This window comes from Oryzias latipes, chromosome 7 (assembly GCF_053564925.1).
Source record: "Oryzias latipes strain Hd-rR chromosome 7, Olatipes_Hd-rR_3.1".
In the NCBI taxonomy this organism is placed as follows: Eukaryota; Metazoa; Chordata; class Actinopteri; order Beloniformes; family Adrianichthyidae; genus Oryzias; species Oryzias latipes.
The window spans coordinates 17,905,172-17,925,781 of record NC_136243.1 but is presented as its reverse complement, the minus strand read 5'-3'; the positions used below and the strand labels follow the sequence as shown (position 1 = coordinate 17,925,781).

Below are 20,610 nucleotides of genomic sequence, written 5' to 3'. Positions count from 1 at the left end.
AACCACAATTAAAAAGAAAGAAAAGAAAAGAAAAAAAATGTACACAAATGAATGAATAAAATCATACAAACAGTATACTGTGCTACCAATCTATGAACAGCAGAGAAGGGCAGTAAAAAATTGTGTGCACCCTTTTAAAAGTAATCTAACTTCACATAAAGAGATTAACAAAAAAAATTGAAGTAATTATAAATGGGGGTTTTTGGAGGGGGAATTCACGTTGAACCACCACATGAAATTACAATCATTCAAATTTTTTCTTGTTTTTTAAAAAACTTTTGTTTCTCTTTGCAGACACTTTATCACTTTAATTAATTTGAATTTTCTTATTTTTCATCCTTCCACTTTCTTTTCAAATGACTAAAAGAGAATCTGCTTGGCAAACAATGGTAGAAAAATGTAGGCCAGAACTAAAGCATGAAAATGAGACTTGCTAGTGTTTTTCATTTCCCTTCCCCCTTCTTTAAAAAAAAAAAAAAATCTCTTTCATTGTTACAATCATGTCTTATCATTTTGCATGGAGTTTCATCACCTCATATTATGCCATTTATTTTTGTTGCTTTCACCCATAATGTCAGAAAATTACAAACCATGTTGAGTTTTCTCACAGAGATAGGATTAGTTGAGTAGACTACATATAAACTACATCTAACTGTTTTCCCGTTAAAAAACTAAAAAGGTGGAGGAATTACTGTTGATTAGCCACAAGGGGACCCCAAGTCTGAATATCCCTGTGCCGATCTCCAGCCTTGATAAAATACAGGGTTCAAATCAAATCAAATCAAACTTTATTTATAAAATAGCGCTTCTCATGCACTTTGTGCAGCTCGAAGCGCTTTAACACTAAAAACAGTAAACACACAACATTACAATAAAAACCCCAACCCACCCTTCACCCTTCCCACTCCCCTCCATTAAACCACATGACCCATGGCTCCCACGTACAATGAAATATGACTATGTAACTGTAAAAGAATAAATAAATAAATAAATAAATAAACAAACAAACAAGTATGGCTTGGCTCTGCTGTGAGGAAACAGTATCTGGGAATCCTTTCATACCAGGAGCCAGCCTGGCCACCGGAACATCGCCACAGTGCCCACCCAGACCGGGACAACACCGGGGTCCCCCTCACAGCCAAAAGCTGTAAAATTAGACCCCAGCCGCCCCAGCAAGGGCAACAACTGCAGCAACAACCGCTGACCAAGCCGGCATCCCTGGAGGAAAAGACCCCCTCAAGAAACACTGGGGCTAAAATCATAAGATGCTAAAATTAAAAACATAAAATTGAAAATAAGATGCGTAAAATTAAAATAAATACATAAAATAGCCTATACTAAAACTAATAGAATAAATTAGCAGTTAAAATCAACTAAAAGCTAAATTAAAAAGGTGGGTCTTGAGCCTCTTCTTAAAAACCTCTACAGTCTCTGCGGCCCTGAGGCTCTCCGGCAGGCCGTTCCACAGGCGAGGACCATAATGGCAGAACGAAGCCTCACCATAAGTTTTGGTCCTCACCTTGGGAACAACTAAGAGGCCAGCACCGGAGGACCTCAGGGTCCGCGAGGGCTCATATTTTAAAAGAATATCATTTAAATAAGAAGGCCCAAGACCATAAAAACATTTATAAACCATTAAAAGAATCTTAAAATCAATCCTGAAACGCACAGGGAGCCAATGCAGCGATTTTAAAACCGGTGTAATGTGTTCTCGCCCTCTGGTCCTCGTCAGAACTCGTGCCGCTGAGTTCTGTAGAAGGTGTAAGTTTGAAAGAGACTTTTTGGGTAAACCAGAGAGCAGGGCATTACAATAATCTAAACGACTGAAAATAAAAGCATGCATTAGTACCTCTGTGCTGGCAAGAGAGAGGAACGGGCAGACTTTGGCAATATTTTAAGATGATAAAATCCTGTCTTAACGACATTTTTAATGTGTGGGATAAAATTTAGCTCAGAGTCAAAAAGTACGCCCAGGTTTCTCACACATTGAGAAGGTTTAAAATTATGAAGATGTGGTAAAATCATCTCTCTCTTGTCTTCAGAACCGATGATTAAAACTTCAGTTTTGTCCTGGTTGAGCTGTAAGAAATTTTCTGCCATCCACAGCTTTATATCTAAAATGCAGTTTAAAAGAGTGTTGACAGGTTCAAGGTCATCAGGAGACACGGCGATGTAAAGCTGTGTATCATCAGCATAGCTGTGAAAGTCAACGCCGTGTCTCCTGATGACCTCCCCAAGAGGCAACATATACAAATTAAAAAGTATTGGCCCTAAAATCGACCCTTGGGGAACCCCACAACTTATTTCGTGGATTCTTGAAGAGCACGTATCCATACTTACATAAAAGTGTCGATCTGTCAGGTAAGAGTAAAACCACTTAAGAACATTTCCAGAGAGGCCCACCAGACTACTAAGTCTGTCTAATAAAATCTGGTGATCTACTGTATCAAAAGCGGCACTAAGATCCAGCAGCACCAGAACAGAAAGTTTCTGTGAGTCGTAGTTTAATCTTAGATCATTAATGATCTTTAAAAGAGCCGTCTCTGTGCTGTGGCTTTTCCTAAAACCAGACTGATATTTTTCTAAAATTTTTTGGGCATTTAAAAACTCATGCAGTTGAGTAGCGACACTTTTTTCTATTATTTTACTTAAAAATGGTAAGTTGGATACGGGTCTATAGTTATCCAGATTTTTTGGATCTAATTGACTCTTCTTCAGAAGGGGCCTCACCACCGCCATCTTACAGGCAGAGGGGAAGACCCCCGTCTGAAGAGAGCAGTTTACTATATTTAAAAGCTCTGACTCAAAGAATCCATAAAATGTTTTAAAAGTGAAGTGGGAATGGGATCTAAAAGGCAGGTTGTAGTGTTTACTTGGGATACAACTCGACCAAGCATCTCTGCATGAACCAGGACAAAACTCCCCAGTGTTTCTTCTGGTAAAAACAATGCTGGTGGTCTGTTAAGATCAGTGTTTTGCATAGATGACATGTTTGATCTTATAGCATTGATTTTACCCATGAAGTGGTCTGCGAAGTCCTCACATGCAGCATTAGATGATGGCATGGAGGACTTGTTGAAGTCTTTGTTTATTAAAATATCAATTGTTTTAAAAAGAAATTTGGGGTTGTTTTTATTTTCTGAAATGATTTTTGAAAAATAGGAGGTTCTGGCCCGTTTGACTGAGTTATTGTAGATTTTGAGTTGTTCTTTAAAAATGTCTTTATGAATGATTAAATTTGTCTTCCGGTATTTCCTCTCTGCTCTCCTGCAGTTCTGCTTCAGACCCTTAATGTCGTCAGTCTTCCATGGCATTTTAGGAGTGGCTCTTAATGTTTTTGTTTTGAGTGGAGCCACTGCATCTATGGAAGACTGAAGTCTGTTATTAAAATGATCAACAATAAAATCACAGGGTGCAGGTAAAATCTGAGCAGGAGTTTGCTTAAAAACATCAATAAAACTTGCAGCCACTTCAGGAGTTAAATACCGTTTCCTCACAGTTCTCACTGACGCTTCCTGCTGGATTTCACTGGTGACAGTAAAAAACACACAATAATGGTCTGATATGGCCAAGTCAACAACAGAGGACACCCCAGTGGACAGACCATAGGTAATGACAAGGTCCAGGGTGTGTCCTCTGTTGTGAGTCGGCTGTGTGACATGCTGCTGAAAATCCATGCTGTTTAGAAGATTTAAAAACTCACAGGCATAGATATCATCATGATTGTCAACATGCAAATTAAAATCACCAGTAATTAAAATCCTATTGTACCTAATATGAAGAGATGATAAAAGTTCCGAAAATTCTTCGATAAAACAGGAAGGAGGGGTTGGTGGTCTGTATACTGTGACAGTTAAAACAGGAGGGTCTCCAAAGACAAAAGCATGATGCTCGAATGAACAATATTTACCAAGTAAAATATTTTCAGATAAAATTCTTTTGTGAGCAATCGATGCTGTACCTCCACCTTTCTTTCCTTCCCTGATTGAAAATAAAAAGTTAAAATTAGGTGGAAAAGCCTGAGTGAGAATAGCTGGTGCATCAGAGCCAAGCCAGGTTTCAGTTAAAAACAAACAGGTTAAATCATGGTCTAAAATCAGATCATTAATGATAAAAGACTTATTTAAAAGTGATCTGACATTTAAAAGAGCCATCTTCATGGTTGTGGGTACAATCTGATGTGTGCTTGTCGTAGGTTTTGCGACTGATGTGTGAATTGGTCGGAGACAACAAACACGCGAGGCACGTGGATATGAATGCAAATGATTTGACTGTCTATTGGTGATGCGAACTGGTATGTGATGCTGAATGGCAGAGAATGATGAGTCAGGGGTGTGGATGTCCTGGTTCAACCGTCAGCTGGATATGGTTTTGAAAGAACGGAGGGTGAGATCAATGCTCACACTGAGAAGACGGGAACCACTATTGTTGGGGTGTAAACCATCTGATTTAAAGAGGTATGGTCTATTGTAAAAGGTTGTGAAGTTATCAACGTATGGAATGCTTATGGAATGACAGTATGTTTTTAACCAAATGTGAAGCTGACGGACGCGTGAGAACATGATGTCTCCATAACGGGGTGCAGGCAGTGGTCCAGATACGATACAGTTTATGTTTAACTGTTGGATGGTATGAATCAGATGGATGAAGTCCATTTTCAGAGTCTCTGATTGCTGCAGTTTCAGGTTGTTGGTGCCTGCATGTATGATAAAAGTCTCCGCAGAGGGGTGTTTGACAGAAAGTTGGTGAGCAGAGTTTTTAATGTAATTGACGACAGCTCCAGAGAGTGAGTGTGTGTGGCACCTTCTGACCCGGACATGCCGGACAACGGAGTCTCCCACGATGAGCACGGGCTGCTGCACAGGTCCGGGTCCGGGTTGTGGCATAAAAATTTCTGCCAGACCAAATGTGGGAAACACTGAAAGCTGATTTGCTATGGCGCTCCTTTATCCTCTTGTGCTATCCTAGGCACTTTAACGTTGGGAGTTGGGTCATCTAGACCCACTAGACAGTGCTCTGAACCTTTTTTCTTCAATGATTTGTGATCTTCACTGGTGTCCATGGATTACATGAAATCTTTCCACCTTTATCCTCCTTTGTCATGGTAGGGAGAACACGTCAATGTAAGGGTGGGGTCATATAAGATAACACAAGGGTTATGGGATGTGCTGAAAGGTGAAGAATCTTATTTTAGAGAATCATTTTGAAAGCTTGAAAACAGTTGTTGGATTTCTCAGGAAACAACTTTTTAAATGAAATATTCACATTGAAAACATAAGAAAAATGTTGTTTGGCTTTTTGAAAAAACAAAATAAACCATCTTGTTATCTTTTATAGAGTTTGAGCGGCTGCCGTTCTGCCCAGTCATTGAGCAGATACTACAGGCGTGTTAGGGTCAGGAACTTTAGAGGTCAAGTAGGGAAATAAATACAAGCGATGCCTTACATTTTATATTTCAAAAGTCTCCTCTTTCAAAACTTCCTGCTTATTGAGTCTTGCATTTACGTTGACTGACAGAAATTCTTTTTTGTGTCCAATATTTTGTGAACTAAGACAGGTCAGGTGTTTTAAGTCATCAGCTGGGTCGGCCTCAGCCAAATAAACAGATAAACAAACACCATGCGGCCTGAAAAGCACAGCAGGTTCACATTTTTGAAATAAGCTGCAGGGCAGATCAATATAAGCTGAGAAATCATCAATGTGTGTGAATCTATACAGGGTCAAAATACAGCATGAGGGATATCTGATAATTATGTGACTGTTGCCTGAATTAATCCATTCTGACTTCCCTGTCAGAAAGTCAGATTAGTAGCTCATCAGCCCTGGTGGGAGGGCAGGAGCTGGAGAGGTTTTTTGGCCCTTTTTTATTTTTTGCATATTGGGATTGTGTTGCGTTTGTTTTGTGAGAAGTGTGCATCTGCAGGACTCAGTGAGCACTGACGCGCTCTGACAGGTAAGTCGATGAGGAAAAGATGCAATGTGTAGTGGGTTTATAGACCTGCTGCGCTAAAAGAGATCATTTCATCGTGATCCTTTTGCCTCCTTGACTGCTTGCTGAATTATTTCATTTTATCTTTAATTTCTGCTTCTTTTTGTGCTTAAGAGTTGTGGAAGATGAGTCAGTTTCTGGTCGGTTTTCAATATTCCAGGTAGGGCGTAAAGACAATATGATTACAGGAATAATTTGCTTTCCCTTTCTTTCTACCGCAACATGTCAGCATCTTTGTGAGTCTTTTAAGTTTTTAGTTTTTTTGGATGTTATTACATTTTTTCACTTTTATTTAATACTTTTTGTACTATTGGACATGGTTTTAATGTTCTTTTTCTTTACACTCAGTTACACAGCACATCAGTCAAATGCTGCTAAAAGTAAAACTAAGCCAACCCTGTCATATTTGATACACACATTTCTGAGACTCATATCTCATTAATACGATCCAAACTTTCCTTTCAAACCATTTGCATGAAACTTAATCAGTTGGTCCATGTTTTCTGCCCTGTAGTTCATCAGCTTTCCACTAGGGGCAGTAAAAGGGCTTTTCCTGCTCATTTCAAAATGTCTGCCTCCGTCAAATCTGATAAATACTTTTGGCAGAAAAAGTTTTGCCCGTTTTCAAAACGTATAGTGGAAATATCTATTGTTATTCATTTTTAAGTGATTACTTCCTGTAGTAAAAACATGTGTTGATAATTAATTGTTCATAACACAGCTACACCATGTTAAAAATGTGTGGATCAAATTTAAAACAGTGGTTAAATAAGTTTTTTTTTCTTCCCCTGAGCATCAGTACAAATTTTTTTGCACCTTAAACTAACATTGTTGTGGGCGAAAAGTTACCAAATCTACAAAATGTGTCATGATTGACACTATCTATATCTCATCCAAAAATGACAGCCATTTTTTTCATTGGATTTTCTCACAATGTTAAAAACATCTTGATTTAAAAAAACAAAAACAAACATTTTCTGTTATTTCATTTTATTTAGAGGGCCTTACATCCACTTTTTTTATGGATACTCGCTTGTATCTCATAAAAAAACATTGTCTTAATCTAGTCACTTTTAACAAGTAGTTTAATAATTCACTTTTGGGGTCTTTTTTTTACTTGTATAACAAATCTTCTGTTTGTCTTATGTTTGTCATGGTAACCCCGGGAGTCCTCTCCCCCCTCCCTTCGTTTCCACTGATTGGACCCAGCTGCCATCATCAACGCCGCAGTATATCAGATGGCCAGTTTCCAGTATTCATCGCCAGTTCGTTGCCATCTATGGTGAAGTACCTAGTCTCAAGTGTTCCTCGTTTGTTTTACGAAACTCTCGTTGTCTCTGAACCCGTTACTCAAGTTACCCTTCCTGTCTGTGGGACAAGCTTCATCCACCAAGTGCCATCCTGGGTCCAACTCTCGTCAAGATTCCTCAAACCACCACAACATCAAGACCTCCAGCCACGCCACATCCTCAAGCCACGCTCCGTCAGTGATCCGCCAGATCCACCACACTCAACTCGCCACGAAAATCTCAAGTCAAAGGGAGGTGTATTTACCCACTGGATCTCCCCTCATCACGGACTCCTCCAGAACTTTCCGTCCCCTGATCCGCTCATCCATTGCCAAGAACATTAAAATCATTCACTGCCTAAACTCTCGAGCGTCATCTTTCCGGGGTTTCAGTGTCTGGGTCTGTTCTTGTCATTGTCAGTCATGACAATGTTATTTTTATGGTGTTGAAATTTGGACTGCAAGCCTGTAATACAGCTGTATTCTATTTCATTGTATTTTATCACAAGTTTCAGATGGTCTTTTTTGTGTTGCCTCTGCTTCGCCTGGGAAGGAGTTCATGACATATTCCCGGACACCCCTGACACATGAACAGCCTCATATGTGCTGGAAAAAAAAGCTAAATTTAAAACTTTCCCACATTTTTCGATTAAATATAAGTGTTCTTTATAATGCATATTATGTAAAGAAACACCACCTTGAGTATAGCTTTGTGAAGAATAGTTAGAAACTGCCTTTAACTTTTATTACACTAATGGTTTAAACTTAATTCACTGAGCCTGTATTGTCATCTCAAAATTATATTACATTTGAAGAAAGCACAGCCAAGCTATTGTTCTCAGAGTTTATTCTCATCCTCCCTTTTTCTGTGCATGTGTGATCTGCTGAGCAGGCCTCAGACTTATCTTCACTTTAGCCTTGGATCTTCTCTCCAGCAGTAACCTGTGGGCGTGATTTTCACACGAGGTCCATCGGACGATCTTCTGAATATGCAAATGCAGGGTTTTTATACCAAGCCCATCCCTGAGCTTGTGGGTTCGGACTTTGAATGCACCATGTTCATCTGTCTGTCCCCTTCGTGTTTGTGCGAAGTAAAACCTCCACAAAAGATAAGTAACTGTCTCTGAGTCTTATTCATTATTTCTGTGTGCAAGAAACTGACGGGGTCACGAACTAATATAATACAGTCCTTTCTAGAGAATCCAGTTTCTTCACAAGCTTTTTTTATTTGGTGAAGAAAATTTAGGCAGTAAAAAGTCCAATATTGAGTTCACACGAAACACAGTTTGGGCATCAAATCCGCTGCTCGAAGCTCTTCTAAAAGTGTGTTCATAAAGTTGGTGCTCCTGACATGGGTGGGAGGAGCTACAGTCAAATTTCTTTAGCCTCATTGCAACATTGCAGCACTGACTGTATGCAGTAGCTGAATATCTAATACACAATCAATGCATAGAGGATACGGATGATGCTGATATCAAATTTATTTATTTATTTTGAAGAGCTCTCTAAAAGCATCTTTTGAAGTAATGCTCATGAACCCATGGGTTCATGAGATCATTCAGAGTTTCTCCCAGTGCGCAGAGGTTTACCATCTACTGCAGAGGCTGCATCCGAATGACGACACCTTTCAGTGGAACTGTAATCTCACTTTGAGCCAGTTTGATGATTTGCTGTCCCGCATTAATCCCCTGACACATCTTCTTTGCAAGAGTTCAGGTATTTGAATTTTGAAAACAACACACAGGGCTGTCCAAAACGGATTACGATGCCTGAAACACGCTGCTGCCACACCGCCGAGCCGTGGTCAACCCTCAAAACACACCTCAGGACCTCTGATCGTGTCTGTACTTAACATTGAAACTGGACGTCCCTAAAGCTATGAACACACCAGGGATGTGATGCACGCTCAAGAATGAGCCAAACAAGAGTTCTTTGCCCATGTGTTCATACTGGACGGACTTGTTTTTCTTCATCTGCGGTTTGCTAGTACATGTCTGCCACCTACAGGTGGAAGGGGCTTGGTGCTTGGTGCACTATATGGACTTAACCCTTGTGCTATCCTATGATCCCACCCTTACATTGACGTGTTCTCCCTACCATGACAAAGGTGGATAAAGGTGAAGAGGATTTCATGTAATCCATGGACATCAGTGAAGATCACAAATCATTGAAGAAAAAAGGTTCAGAGCACTGTCTAGTGGGTCTAAATGACCCAACTCCCAATGGTAAAGTGCCTAGGATAGCACAAGGGTTACGCAGTCTGGCAGAAATGGAACAAGACATTACATGAATATCTGACTGAAAGTAACTTTGTCCAAAACCCAGCTGATCATTGTGATTACACAAAGGAAACAGAAAATGGTGATTATGATCACATGAGTGGATGATTTGATCCTTGCAGGTGACAATGAACATGCACTGAGAGTTGTAAAAGAAAAGCTCACGGTGAGATTCAAAATGAAAGATTTAGGAAGACTGAAGCTTTTTTTGGCATTGACTTTGACCAGACTGATAGCATTGTAAAAATGACAAAAAAAACAATAGCATGTGAAAAAGATACTGAAAAGGTTTGACATGCAGAATTGTAAACCTACATGAACCCCATGTGAACAGAAGCTGACTTACAACTGACTTACACAAATGTTGCAGAAAAGACAACTGATGTCAGAAAATACTGAGAGGCAGTTGGGAGCCTTATTTATCTTGCTACATGTACACAACCTGACTTGAGTTGTGTTGTAAGTAAACTGTCTCAGTATTTTAATGAACCAACAGAAGAACACTGGACCACTGTCAGACATGTTCTGAGATACATCAAAGGTACGATTAAAATGGAGCTGTGTTACAGGAGATGTGAAAACGTGAAACTGGGATTACATAGTGATGCGGACAGGGCAACAGACACAAATGACAGACGCAGCACAACTGCTTATTGTGTCAGTCTAAGCCAGAATGGTCCTTTAAACTCTCTTGGATGACAAAAAGGCAACCTACAGTTGCTTTCTCCACTTGTGAGGCTGAGTATATGGCATTAGCTGCCACTGCTCAGGAATGTGTGTACCTGGTACAACTGCTACAGGGCATGGATGGGTACCAGTACACCCTACCCAAGGTCTATGAAGACAACCAAGGAGCTATAAAGTTAGCAAAGAATCCTGTAAGCATACAAAAATGTAAAAATGTTGACATCAAGTACCATTTTTTAAGGTCAACTGTGAATGGTGGGGAGATCCTTTTGGAATTTTGTCCAGCTGACCAGATGGTGGCGGATGTGATGACAGAGCCTGCAACAAAACTTAAGCTGCATAGGTTTGTGATTTTTATGTTTGGAGTTTATTCTTATGTGCTGAGAATGATAAGATGAGAGAAGTTTGTAACTATAGTTAAGTTTGTATAAAAATATGAAAACATGAGAACAAGTGGGGGTTGTAACCCTTGTGCTATCCTAGGCACTTTAACATTGGGAGTTGGGTCAATCTAGACCCACTAGACAGTGTGCTTTAAACCTTTTTTCTTCAATTATTTGTGATCTTTACTGGTGTCCATGGATTACATGAAATCTTTCCACCTTTATCCACCTTTGTCATGGTAGGGAGAACACGTCAATGTAAGGGTGGGGTCATCTAAGATAGCACAAGGGATAAGTGCATTTACATAGACATTGAAAGTGGTTACTTGAACGTGCGTTTCCGAGGGCGGGGTTAACCTAGCTGCCTGAATCGGGTTCGGTGTGAACACAGTATTTGGAGATATTGCTTTGCAATAGTCTCATTTGACTTATTTCAGATACACATGGTAAACAAAAACAAAAAAAACAGACAAGAGGCTGTTTTAAAAGGTGGAAGTAAATTTTATTTATAACACATGATGCTGACAGGGAACCTCCAGCTCAGCGTCTATATTACAAGGTTGATCTGCAAGGCTGCGCATGTACTGTACGGTATTTGGAAACCAAGATTGCAGTGGCACTATAAACACACGCTTGAAACAACAGAACTCTCCCTTTTTTTGTTTTGTTTTTTTGTTTTTTACAAAATGGTACAAACAACAATACAAAATATTTGTGCTGTTGACAATTTACAAAAAAAAGTCTATTTGACATGGTAACTGTGCAATTCTTTTTTATGCTTGTTTTTTTTTGTTTTTATCGTCTGAATTTGATAGTGTGTGGACTATGATACACCAGAATCAGCTTCTGGACACCAGCCTCCATCATGCAGGCTGTGACACTTCAACTGTTGTATGATGGCTGTAACAGAGCTCAGCTGCCAATTATAAAAAGGACACATGCAAAAAGCTCAAATTGTACAGTAATAGTTTGTCTAAGTCAGTCTGTTTAGCTTAAAGCAAATATTACATTATGTACACTTGGACTTGAATAGCTGGAGAACTTTGTATAAAAGTTTGCTGCCTGCATGGGTTTCCGTTGTGATTACAAGAGGAGAAAAGTTTGGCTTCTTCGGGGGAAAAAACTTGACTTTGACGTCAATGTACAGCCAACATAAGCATCCCAGCACCATAGACAGCGGAAGAAGTTTTTTTTTTTTTTTCTAACCTTCCCCCCTTACTTAAGCCTTAAAAAAAAGAAAAGAAAATGTAAACAGTGCATCAACCTTTTTATTCCCCTCACAAACTTATGTACAGGGACAGACTTTTTTGCTGCATGCAACTTTCAATCTGGCAACATTCAGGGTCAGCATACGTGTACGTATGATGCAGCGGTACGTGTCTTGTTTGTGTATAGCGCATCCTGTTTACCTGTCTGAAGAGAGCACAAGCTGTCCTTTCGGTGAACACTTTTACGGCTTTCGGGGGGTGCTGCAGCTCAGCGTCTGAATTAAAACACTACTAAACAAGCTCCTATATTACAGAACACTCACATATATACAGTAAGGCCTAGGAGTGAGTGTGTGCTAGACTGTACAAGTGACACCCTCTTGTAAAAATGAAGCAAGACTTGAAAAGCTGATGTGCTGTCAGTATGGCTGTGAGCCCGAATAGAATCATACAGATTCAAGCAAAAGCACATGGCTTTTTTGTGAAACAGGTGTAATGGGTGGAAAAAAGGTAAAAAAAAAAAAAAAAAAAAACGCAAAAAAACACATTAAAAAAAATCTTTATGTATACTCCCTGTTTACTCATCCAATATATAATCTCAGACAGCAGAAAGTAACAGCTGTGTTTATTTCTTTTTTTAAGACATCCTGTAGGATAAGGAGCAGTCAGATGGAACCAGAATCTTTCTTCTCTTCTTCAGGAGGAATCATTTATACTCCTTTTTGAGTGAATTTAAACAACACTGTCTTATTCTTTTTATGTTTAAAGATCCACTCCGATGAAAATTGTGTTTTTACCATTTTCTTGTGGCAATTTTTTAATTAGAGGACATATATAAAGAAAATTAAGCTTAAAATGTCATTTCTTTAGTTAAACTGTTGAGAATCAGGAGCATAGAAAAATGCTGTTTGAAAACAGAGAAAATACAATCAACACTTAACTAGACGACTAGATCCATGTAGGTCTTTGTTTTCCTCGTCCGAGCTGGCATCTGGCTCAAAACTGAACGGCTGGATTGCTCCTATAATGCTCACCATTTTTGTTCCACCGGTAATGTTAGAGTGGGGTTGTGAGGGGCTGTAAGCTAGAGAGCGTGTAAACAGAAAGCTCTCAGTAACAAAGAGAGGAAGAGGGGGTGGGGTTGCTCCACGCCAACAATCCTGCCCCCAACAGTAAATTTCTGATGAACTACTACCACTCTGCATAAATGATATCTTGATTTTGGCTGTAATCTTTGCTATAAACCCTTTCAAAATAGTTCAAAAGATGATCGGAGTGGGACTTTAAATCACAACATCCGCCTTTATAGTCACAACTTACTTGATGAAAAATGAACTTTATTTTCCTTTTTTTTCTAAGACTTGGTCATGTTAACATTAACCACTGTTGGAGATATTGTATTTTCACATCACTACTGAAAAAAACGGAATGCACTTGGGCTTCTCTAGATCGTCATATTGAAATTCAATTGATGTGAATATAGTCTAAAATAAGATTTTCTGTTCATTCAGGAGCCTCTATTGGTCCTTGGTGATAAGCTCTTTAACCAAGCAGACTAAAGTTCCTATAGATTCCCTCCATGACAGACATCATAAGTAAGTCTCCTTTGTAGCAAGTCTGAACCAAACGCTCTTTTAAAACGCCTGTCAAGCAAAAAGCCTACAAACTACAACTTTTTTTTTTGCATGTTTTGCATCAAAGATCTGTACATAGATTCCCTGCTCCTGTAACTTTACCTTCAAATACTCTTAAACTTAATGCAAAAAAAAAAAAAAAAACCTTTTCCCTTCAGATCAATCAAAAACTTTCTGGCAGCGCCAGGATCCTGGCTGACGATCAGTTCCCCCCTCTGTGGCAGAGCCGAGGACATCTCATTTACTGAAAGTTTGTTGTCGAGCAAACTTGAGTCAACAAAGGAGTGAATTAAAAAGAGAATGTGACTCTGAGTGAAGCAATGAAACCAGCCCTCCTTTTCTTAATTTATAGGTATTTGGTTTCCTACGATTCTGGAGTGTTTATTTTATCTTTTAGGGGAAACGGAGTAACACAAACCCCGCAGGACTCATAATGAACGCTTCAGAGGGAACACGTGTGACTTGTCAATCTTCCAATTCAGTGACAAGTCTTTCTCGAAGTTTAGGTGCAAACACAAAACTCCAAACAAACACAGCTGCTACTGAAGCCACAAAAAACAAAGTCTCAGAATTCATTTCTTCTGTCAGACAGCCTCGTGTTTAGCTGTGATCACAGCAATCAAGTCTAATTTAGAAGCACAGATATGAAAACTTGATGATTTGTCTATAAACTAAAGGCCTGTGTACCGTCTGTTTACATGTTACCGCCCCTATCAAACCAGCACTGTCATTCCGCACAGCTACCACAGCCCAGCAGGACTGGAGAAACCAAAAGGGAGAATTTAAAGGGTCAGGGGTTCTGTGAGGGAATGCAAGCCCAGAAAAAAAAAGCAACCAATCCTGAGATAGCGGGAAGTCTGCTAGGATACGCACCACTGAAGGCACTTTTTTAAACAACAGTGCTTCTGTTCGAAGTAATTGAAGTTAAGAAAAAAAAAAATCTAAGCCTCTCCATGCAGGGAGGACTTTCATGTTAGTGTTCTTCTTTATTCCCCTTTTGTTTGCCTCAAATCAAGCTGCTCAGATGCAAAGCTTCTTTGGAGTGGCAAAAGAGAGCTGGGAGCGAGGGGGCAAATAAGGAAATGATTTGAAAAGAAAAAAAAAATAAAGCAACAGAGAACGAGACATTTTTGAAGTAACTGAAGGAAAAGCAAACATTTTAGGTACTTAAGTTTACATCCAACAGCGGACTACAAGGAAACAAAAGCACAGAAGATGGAGAATGCACACTGAGAAACCCGTGAATGAGAGCCGTCAGTGGAGATGTCGACAGGCTCAGAGCAGGACGGATTTGGCTGCACCGGTCATGTGTGGTGGTGGTGGTGGTGGTGGGGGGTGTTCTGATTGGTCGGTCGATGCAAACATTGTCTGTTTGGGATGTCATAGGAACATGGCAGGCCAGCTGACGGGACGAGGGTGCGTGTTTGTTTAATCGTCGGCCCCGCCTCCGTACATGTCAGCCAGCTTCTTGAAACGGGGGCCCCAGTCGTTGAGGTAGTCATAGTCCTGGTCCCCCGTGCTGGATGAGTTGAGGGAGCTGACGGAGCCAGCTGTGGAGCCACTGCCCTCGTAGTCAAACACCAGCAGGGAGTCATAGGGGGGCGCTGTGGGGTCGTTGTCTGCTGCCCTCAGACCCTGCAAAGGAAAAGACAGAGCAGGAAACAGGTGAAATTACATGTTTGCTGTCCGCCGCTGACCGGAGAGCAACAAGTTGTTAAACAAAATCCACCCAGGTACACCGAAGCAAATCCTACCTGTCAGAGGAGACAGCTGGGGAACAATGAGGGCATGTCGGCATAGCAACGCACACTCACAGGAGAGGAGCACAAATACATTCATAACAGAGGAGGCCCAGCAAGAGACTCAATGGAGAAATTACAAGAGAGATGTCCTAAGTGTTGACATTTTTCCTTTGGCAATTTTGAGAGAATTGTCTTCCATAAAAAAAAGAAAGTGGGGAGAAACAAATAAAATAAATCAAAGCATCCAATGTTTCATCAGTTGGGCCATTATTCCGTACTTTACAATCGTTGTAATTCAATTTGAGGATGACACAGCGGCAAACGTACTGCGGGGATGAATTATGACCGGCTCCACTTTTATTAATTCATTTTGATTGCTGCAGAAGTCTAAAGACATTTACTGCCGAGGCACATTATGAGATGATCCTAAAAAACAATGGAAGGACAGCTCTTTGCAACCTTTTACAGGTTTTAGTTATTTACTGCTGTCCACACTTTGGCTGTCTTATTTTGTAGTCACAGCTAAAAGTAGCACCAGTAACGATTAAACATTAGAACATTCAAAAAAATAACCGGAAGGCTATTTAAAGAGCCAATTCAATGAAAATAGTGTTTTTAACATGGTTTTGTGGTCTTTGTCCCATGATGGAGAACACATATAAAGAAAATTAAGATTAGACTGGCTGGGCAACATTTTTCTTTAATCGCTATTGTTTGGTTGTGGGTGTGAGGGGCTGTAAGCTAGCGCGAAAGAGTGTAAATAGAGAGCTCTCGGCAACAGGAAGGGGAAGAAGGGCAGGGTTGAACCGCACCAACGGCCCCACCTACAACTCAGAGGTGAACTTTAAATGAATTCCTGCCACACTGGAGAAACTATGTCCTAGATAACGAAACAGTTTTTTTGAATTTGGCTAAAAATGGCATCATCATAAATAGCAGACCGCACTTTAAAAACGCCTTTAAAACAGATCAAATAATGATCGGAGTGAGTCTTCAGAAAGTCTTATGCTTTTAAAATGTTTTTTCAAATGCAAACTTTAATCCAAAAGCAGTAATCAAAAATTTTAGCACTGCCCTCTGTCTTCAAAGGCTCAACAATCAATCACCGCATTTAATTTAAAATTAAAACATGTTAGCGAAAATATCGGCTTCCGGCCGAGGATTTCAGGCGCCATTTAGTGTGCAGCTAGGTGCCCTCCCACAAAAAACAAAAACAAACCCTTCATCCTCTCCTCCTTCACTGACTGAACTAGAAAATTGAGGCTTTTGGGGATCAGTTTAAAGATAGGGGAGCGTAAACAGGAGTTCACCTGCTGGCGTCTTGAACGCACTTCTGACAAACAGTCGAAGCCAGTTCTGGGTGAGATGTAAGATTTTCCTTTATTTCTCTTTTTGCGGAGCACCTTTAAACATATTTATCATAAATACACTTTTTTTTCTTTACCTGGATGAATTAATGGACATGGACAAAAAACGTTTTACTTTGTGCTTTTTAGGGTGGACTGGTTCTGTTGGGGGGGGGATTGTGTGTTTGGATAAAACAAAAAAAAAGGAATAATTGATAAAAAAGATTTCAATGATACAACGTTATTTATGATTATTGATTGTTTGTGGTAGTTGAATGTAACCGGAATTTTTTTTTTTTTTTTTTTAAATTATTTAAATTCATAGTAATCACACATGAATTTCTAAGGATGGAAAATTAGCATCAAAAAACAGCAGCAGGTCTTTCTGACTTCAGTGGAATGATGGATGGTGGCAAACTTAAAAAGCGCTGGTGGAAGCAGTGTGCAGCAAAACCTCAACATTCTCTGTTTGTGTTTAAGCAGGCTGCTGGAGCAAGATCAGGTGAGTGTGTGTGCCTGTGTGTGTGTGTGTGTATGTTTGTGTGAGTCAAAGTGAAACTCCAGGCTGGATGGATCAAAGCTGAACAGCTGCCAACACCTCTCCACTGTAAACGTGTTGTCACAAGTCTGTCAATCAGCATTTTTCTTGCATCAGTTTACTGATGTCAAAGTTGCATGCGTGGGTATGAGGTGTGTGTATTTGTTTGGAGGAAAAAGTGACAGTGGCTTAGTAAAGCAAAAGCCAACACTGCCACCTCCATGCAGGAGTAAACATATTAAAGAGCATCCAGAAACCCTGTAATCACATTAAATGTCAGACAGACGGGAAGTGAAGGTGAGGGGCCAGCAAACGGTGAGCTCATGTGACTGCTGAGGCTTTCCGTCTGCAACCGCCGCTCCTTTTCTACGTTTACCTCGTGGATGAAGTCCCCGATGTCTCCAGGGTGGGGCACGACAGGTCTGATGGGGTACTGTGATTCAGGGATGATGGGACGCTCATCCACTCGGCGGACACCTGGCGGCTTGCTGATGATGTGGTCTAAGGAGTCAGGCTGCTGCAGCTGGCTCAAGTCGTAGTCCTGCCCACGCCCAACACAGGAAAATACATCTCAGCAAAGAGGAGTGGTGCGTGAAACGACTGGATCTCTCCAGCCTTACCTGATCTTCCTCTCCTCCTCCCTCCTCGTCGTATTTGAGGATGTTGTCCCTCACGTCGTCTTCGGGGTCGATGAGCAGCTGCTTCGTCTGCCTTTCCTTCTCTCTGCGCTTGATCCACACCACAAACAGCAGCACCATACCTGCAGGGGGACGCACACGTGAGTCTCACAAAGCAGCACGTTGTGCTACAACAGCAACAAAAGGAAACAAACAAAAAAAAAAAAAAAACACAGGCAACTGCCTCATCTTTACTCGCTAATGCGGCCAGGTCCGCAGCCTCGCCCGGGGACTGCAGCGAGGCACAGCCGATGTTGGGCCCCAAATGTGGACATGATTTATTTATCAAGTTAAGTTCACCATGCTCAATATCTAGTTCTGTGTTGTAGGAGTGTAGTTTTCTAAATATCAGAAAACATCAAAGGATGTCAGCGTCATCACGTGACAATGATACTATACATGTACCAACAGCTGGAAGAGGCATGGTGCTAAATATCAAAGCGGTTTTTGTTATAACAAATCCTTCTTTGATAATGCCGATTTACAAATACTTTATGATATTTTTGAGTTTTTTGTCACACAGACAAACATTTTTTAAGATATTGACAACCTCCATCTTTATATAGGAAGGCAATGGTAGGAAGTTGATTCAGAACAAAACACTCACAGAGCAGTATGATGATGCAGATGAGGATGGAGATGATGGCTCCGGTTCCCAGACCAGCGGCGACCACGGCTCCCAGAGTGGTGCAGTCTCCGTGTTCATCGCACGGACAAACCTTCACTTTGATGACTGAGCGGTTAGACAAGGGGGGGTTACCCGAGTCGGACACGACTATGGGTACCTCGTACATTCCTGGCTTTAAATAGACTTGGTATCTCAGAGCCAGACGCGCATAATCACCTGTGCACAAGGAAAAGAAAAAGTTTAACCACTTTTTTTTATTAAAAAGAAAAAAAAAGATTCTTGCAGAATATTGTTGGATGTGAAAATTTAAATTTTTTGTGTTTGAAATATACACACCACCCAACATATTACCAACTTTAAGCATTTTTAAAGCTTTATTATCTGCATGTTCTACTTTTTTCTGTGACTTCAAACTTCTGAAAACGGTTTAAGCTTAGAGAGGAACGTACTTTTTCTGTCGCAGCTCCAACATTTTTTCTCCCTTCATTACCAGAAAGACTTCTTTACTGTGTTTTAAGTCGACCTTTAAAACTCTGCTGTTTTATTTGACTAAGCTAGAATTTTATAAATCTTATATACTTATTTAAGCTTCTTATTCTGTGGTTCATTGTATTGCTAATTGCTTATATTTTATATTTTAAAAAGTAAGAAAAATAATTGAATGAAAAATTAAACAAAATAAACTGAAAGGAAATATTTTGTTTTTTTGGGTCTAAAAGTCACAACTGAACAGTTTTTCAGTAAATTTGTAATGGATTAGCCTCTTGGAACTTAAGTTTATATGTAAAATACCTGAAAGTTTTCATTTAAAAGGAAAGTTGGTGTTGCAACTGCCTAAAGCAAATTGACGAAAGTCAACGAAAGCAGAAAAACAAACATTTGATTCTAATTTTTGACTTTGCTTTTCAAGTTAACGAATACAAATGTGATAACAATAGCAGGATTTGCTCCCTTTAACAAAAAAAATGTATGAAAGTAGCTGCAGAACAGATTCAAACTTTTCAGCCCAACCCCCCCTCACCACTTATCCGTGAAATGGTCCAGTTGCGTCGGATGCTGGTGGGGTAGTTGGGCAGCTCAAAGACAAAAGGTCCGGCGTTTGGGTCTGTGTCAGCATCTGCGGCGGTGATGTTGACACCGTTGACATTCTTGTTCATCCTCTCGCAGATCTGAGACTCCCTGGGAACGAGTGCTGGGGGGTTGTCATTAATATCTATCAGAGAGATCTGCAGAGTGCCTGTGCCGCTGGCTTCAGGAGAGCCTGGGAGCGAAAAGAGAGAAAAAAGAGGAAAAAAATCGATGACAGAGGGAACAGATGATAAGAGAAGATACATGGAGGCGAAGGGACGACTGAGACGGAAAGTGAGATGAGCTGAAGGCTGACAGAAGAGTGAAAAATATTAAAAGGGGATAAAAAAGATTTTTTTTTTCAAAAGGTGAAATGAGCACTGTTCATTTGCAATAATCCTTGTAAAGTAGGCGCGCTGCAGAGCTCGAGGAGAATTGAAACTTTTGATATAAATCCTTGTGACAGCAGTGTTGTTCGGGTCGCCATTCGGCCTTACAGCTAAATGGAAGCAATCACAGTTGATCTGGATGAAGGCAGAGCACATCTGATCGCCTTGAGACGGCCAAGGTACACTAATGATGACTGTAATACAGTAAAACAGGCCCTTGTCTGGCTCTATCCACAACTGAGCGTGGGAGTTCTGTAGGATCGCTAACATAAAGCGGTTTGGCTCAGTTTTAGTTGGATTTTCTTTTTTCAAAGGTCAATAAGGCGATAATATTAAACAAGACTATTCCAATGCCACACACAGAATGTTTAATTCAGCCTAAATAGGAACACTACGGTGGCCCTGAAGTGCAAATCAACAAACACCCATATTAAAGATCACAACGACATTTTAAAAAGCAAAACAAACAAGAGTTCCAACCTTTCCTGGTTTCTGTAAAAAAGAATAAAAAACGTTTTGGAAAACAAACGTAATTTCGAGATCAAAATGAATTGGTAAAGAAATGAAACAAAAGAAGAGGCTAGAAAAGGTAGATGATATGGGACATTGCTGATTGGAAAATAACCGTTGTCTTTTATTTTAACTGGAGGCTATTTGGCATGAAGCGATACTAGATTTGCTCGGTATTGATCATAAAGCTTTTATTAGTATCCAAACATTGAAGACGAATTCAGAAAAACTCAACTGTCATCAT

The 20,610-nt window shown here is 40.2% G+C and overlaps 1 protein-coding gene across 2 annotated transcripts in view; it reads right to left on the bottom strand.

Moving 5' to 3' along the window:
• Positions 1 to 11,106: 11,106 nt before the first annotated feature.
• The window catches only part of LOC101175079 (cadherin-4), a 336,814-nt gene continuing 327,310 nt past the window's right edge, over positions 11,107 to 20,610 (bottom strand). For both annotated transcript variants that reach the window (XM_023957138.2, XM_078950415.1), the window contains 5 exons: positions 19,421 to 19,660; positions 18,379 to 18,615; positions 17,715 to 17,854; positions 17,471 to 17,635; positions 11,107 to 15,103 (listed from right to left, as the gene is read on the bottom strand). In XM_023957138.2, the coding sequence (XP_023812906.2) occupies positions 14,897 to 15,103; positions 17,471 to 17,635; positions 17,715 to 17,854; positions 18,379 to 18,615; positions 19,421 to 19,660 (989 nt within the window). In that variant the 3' untranslated portion in view covers positions 11,107 to 14,896. The remainder of the gene's footprint in view (positions 15,104 to 17,470; positions 17,636 to 17,714; positions 17,855 to 18,378; positions 18,616 to 19,420; positions 19,661 to 20,610) is intronic.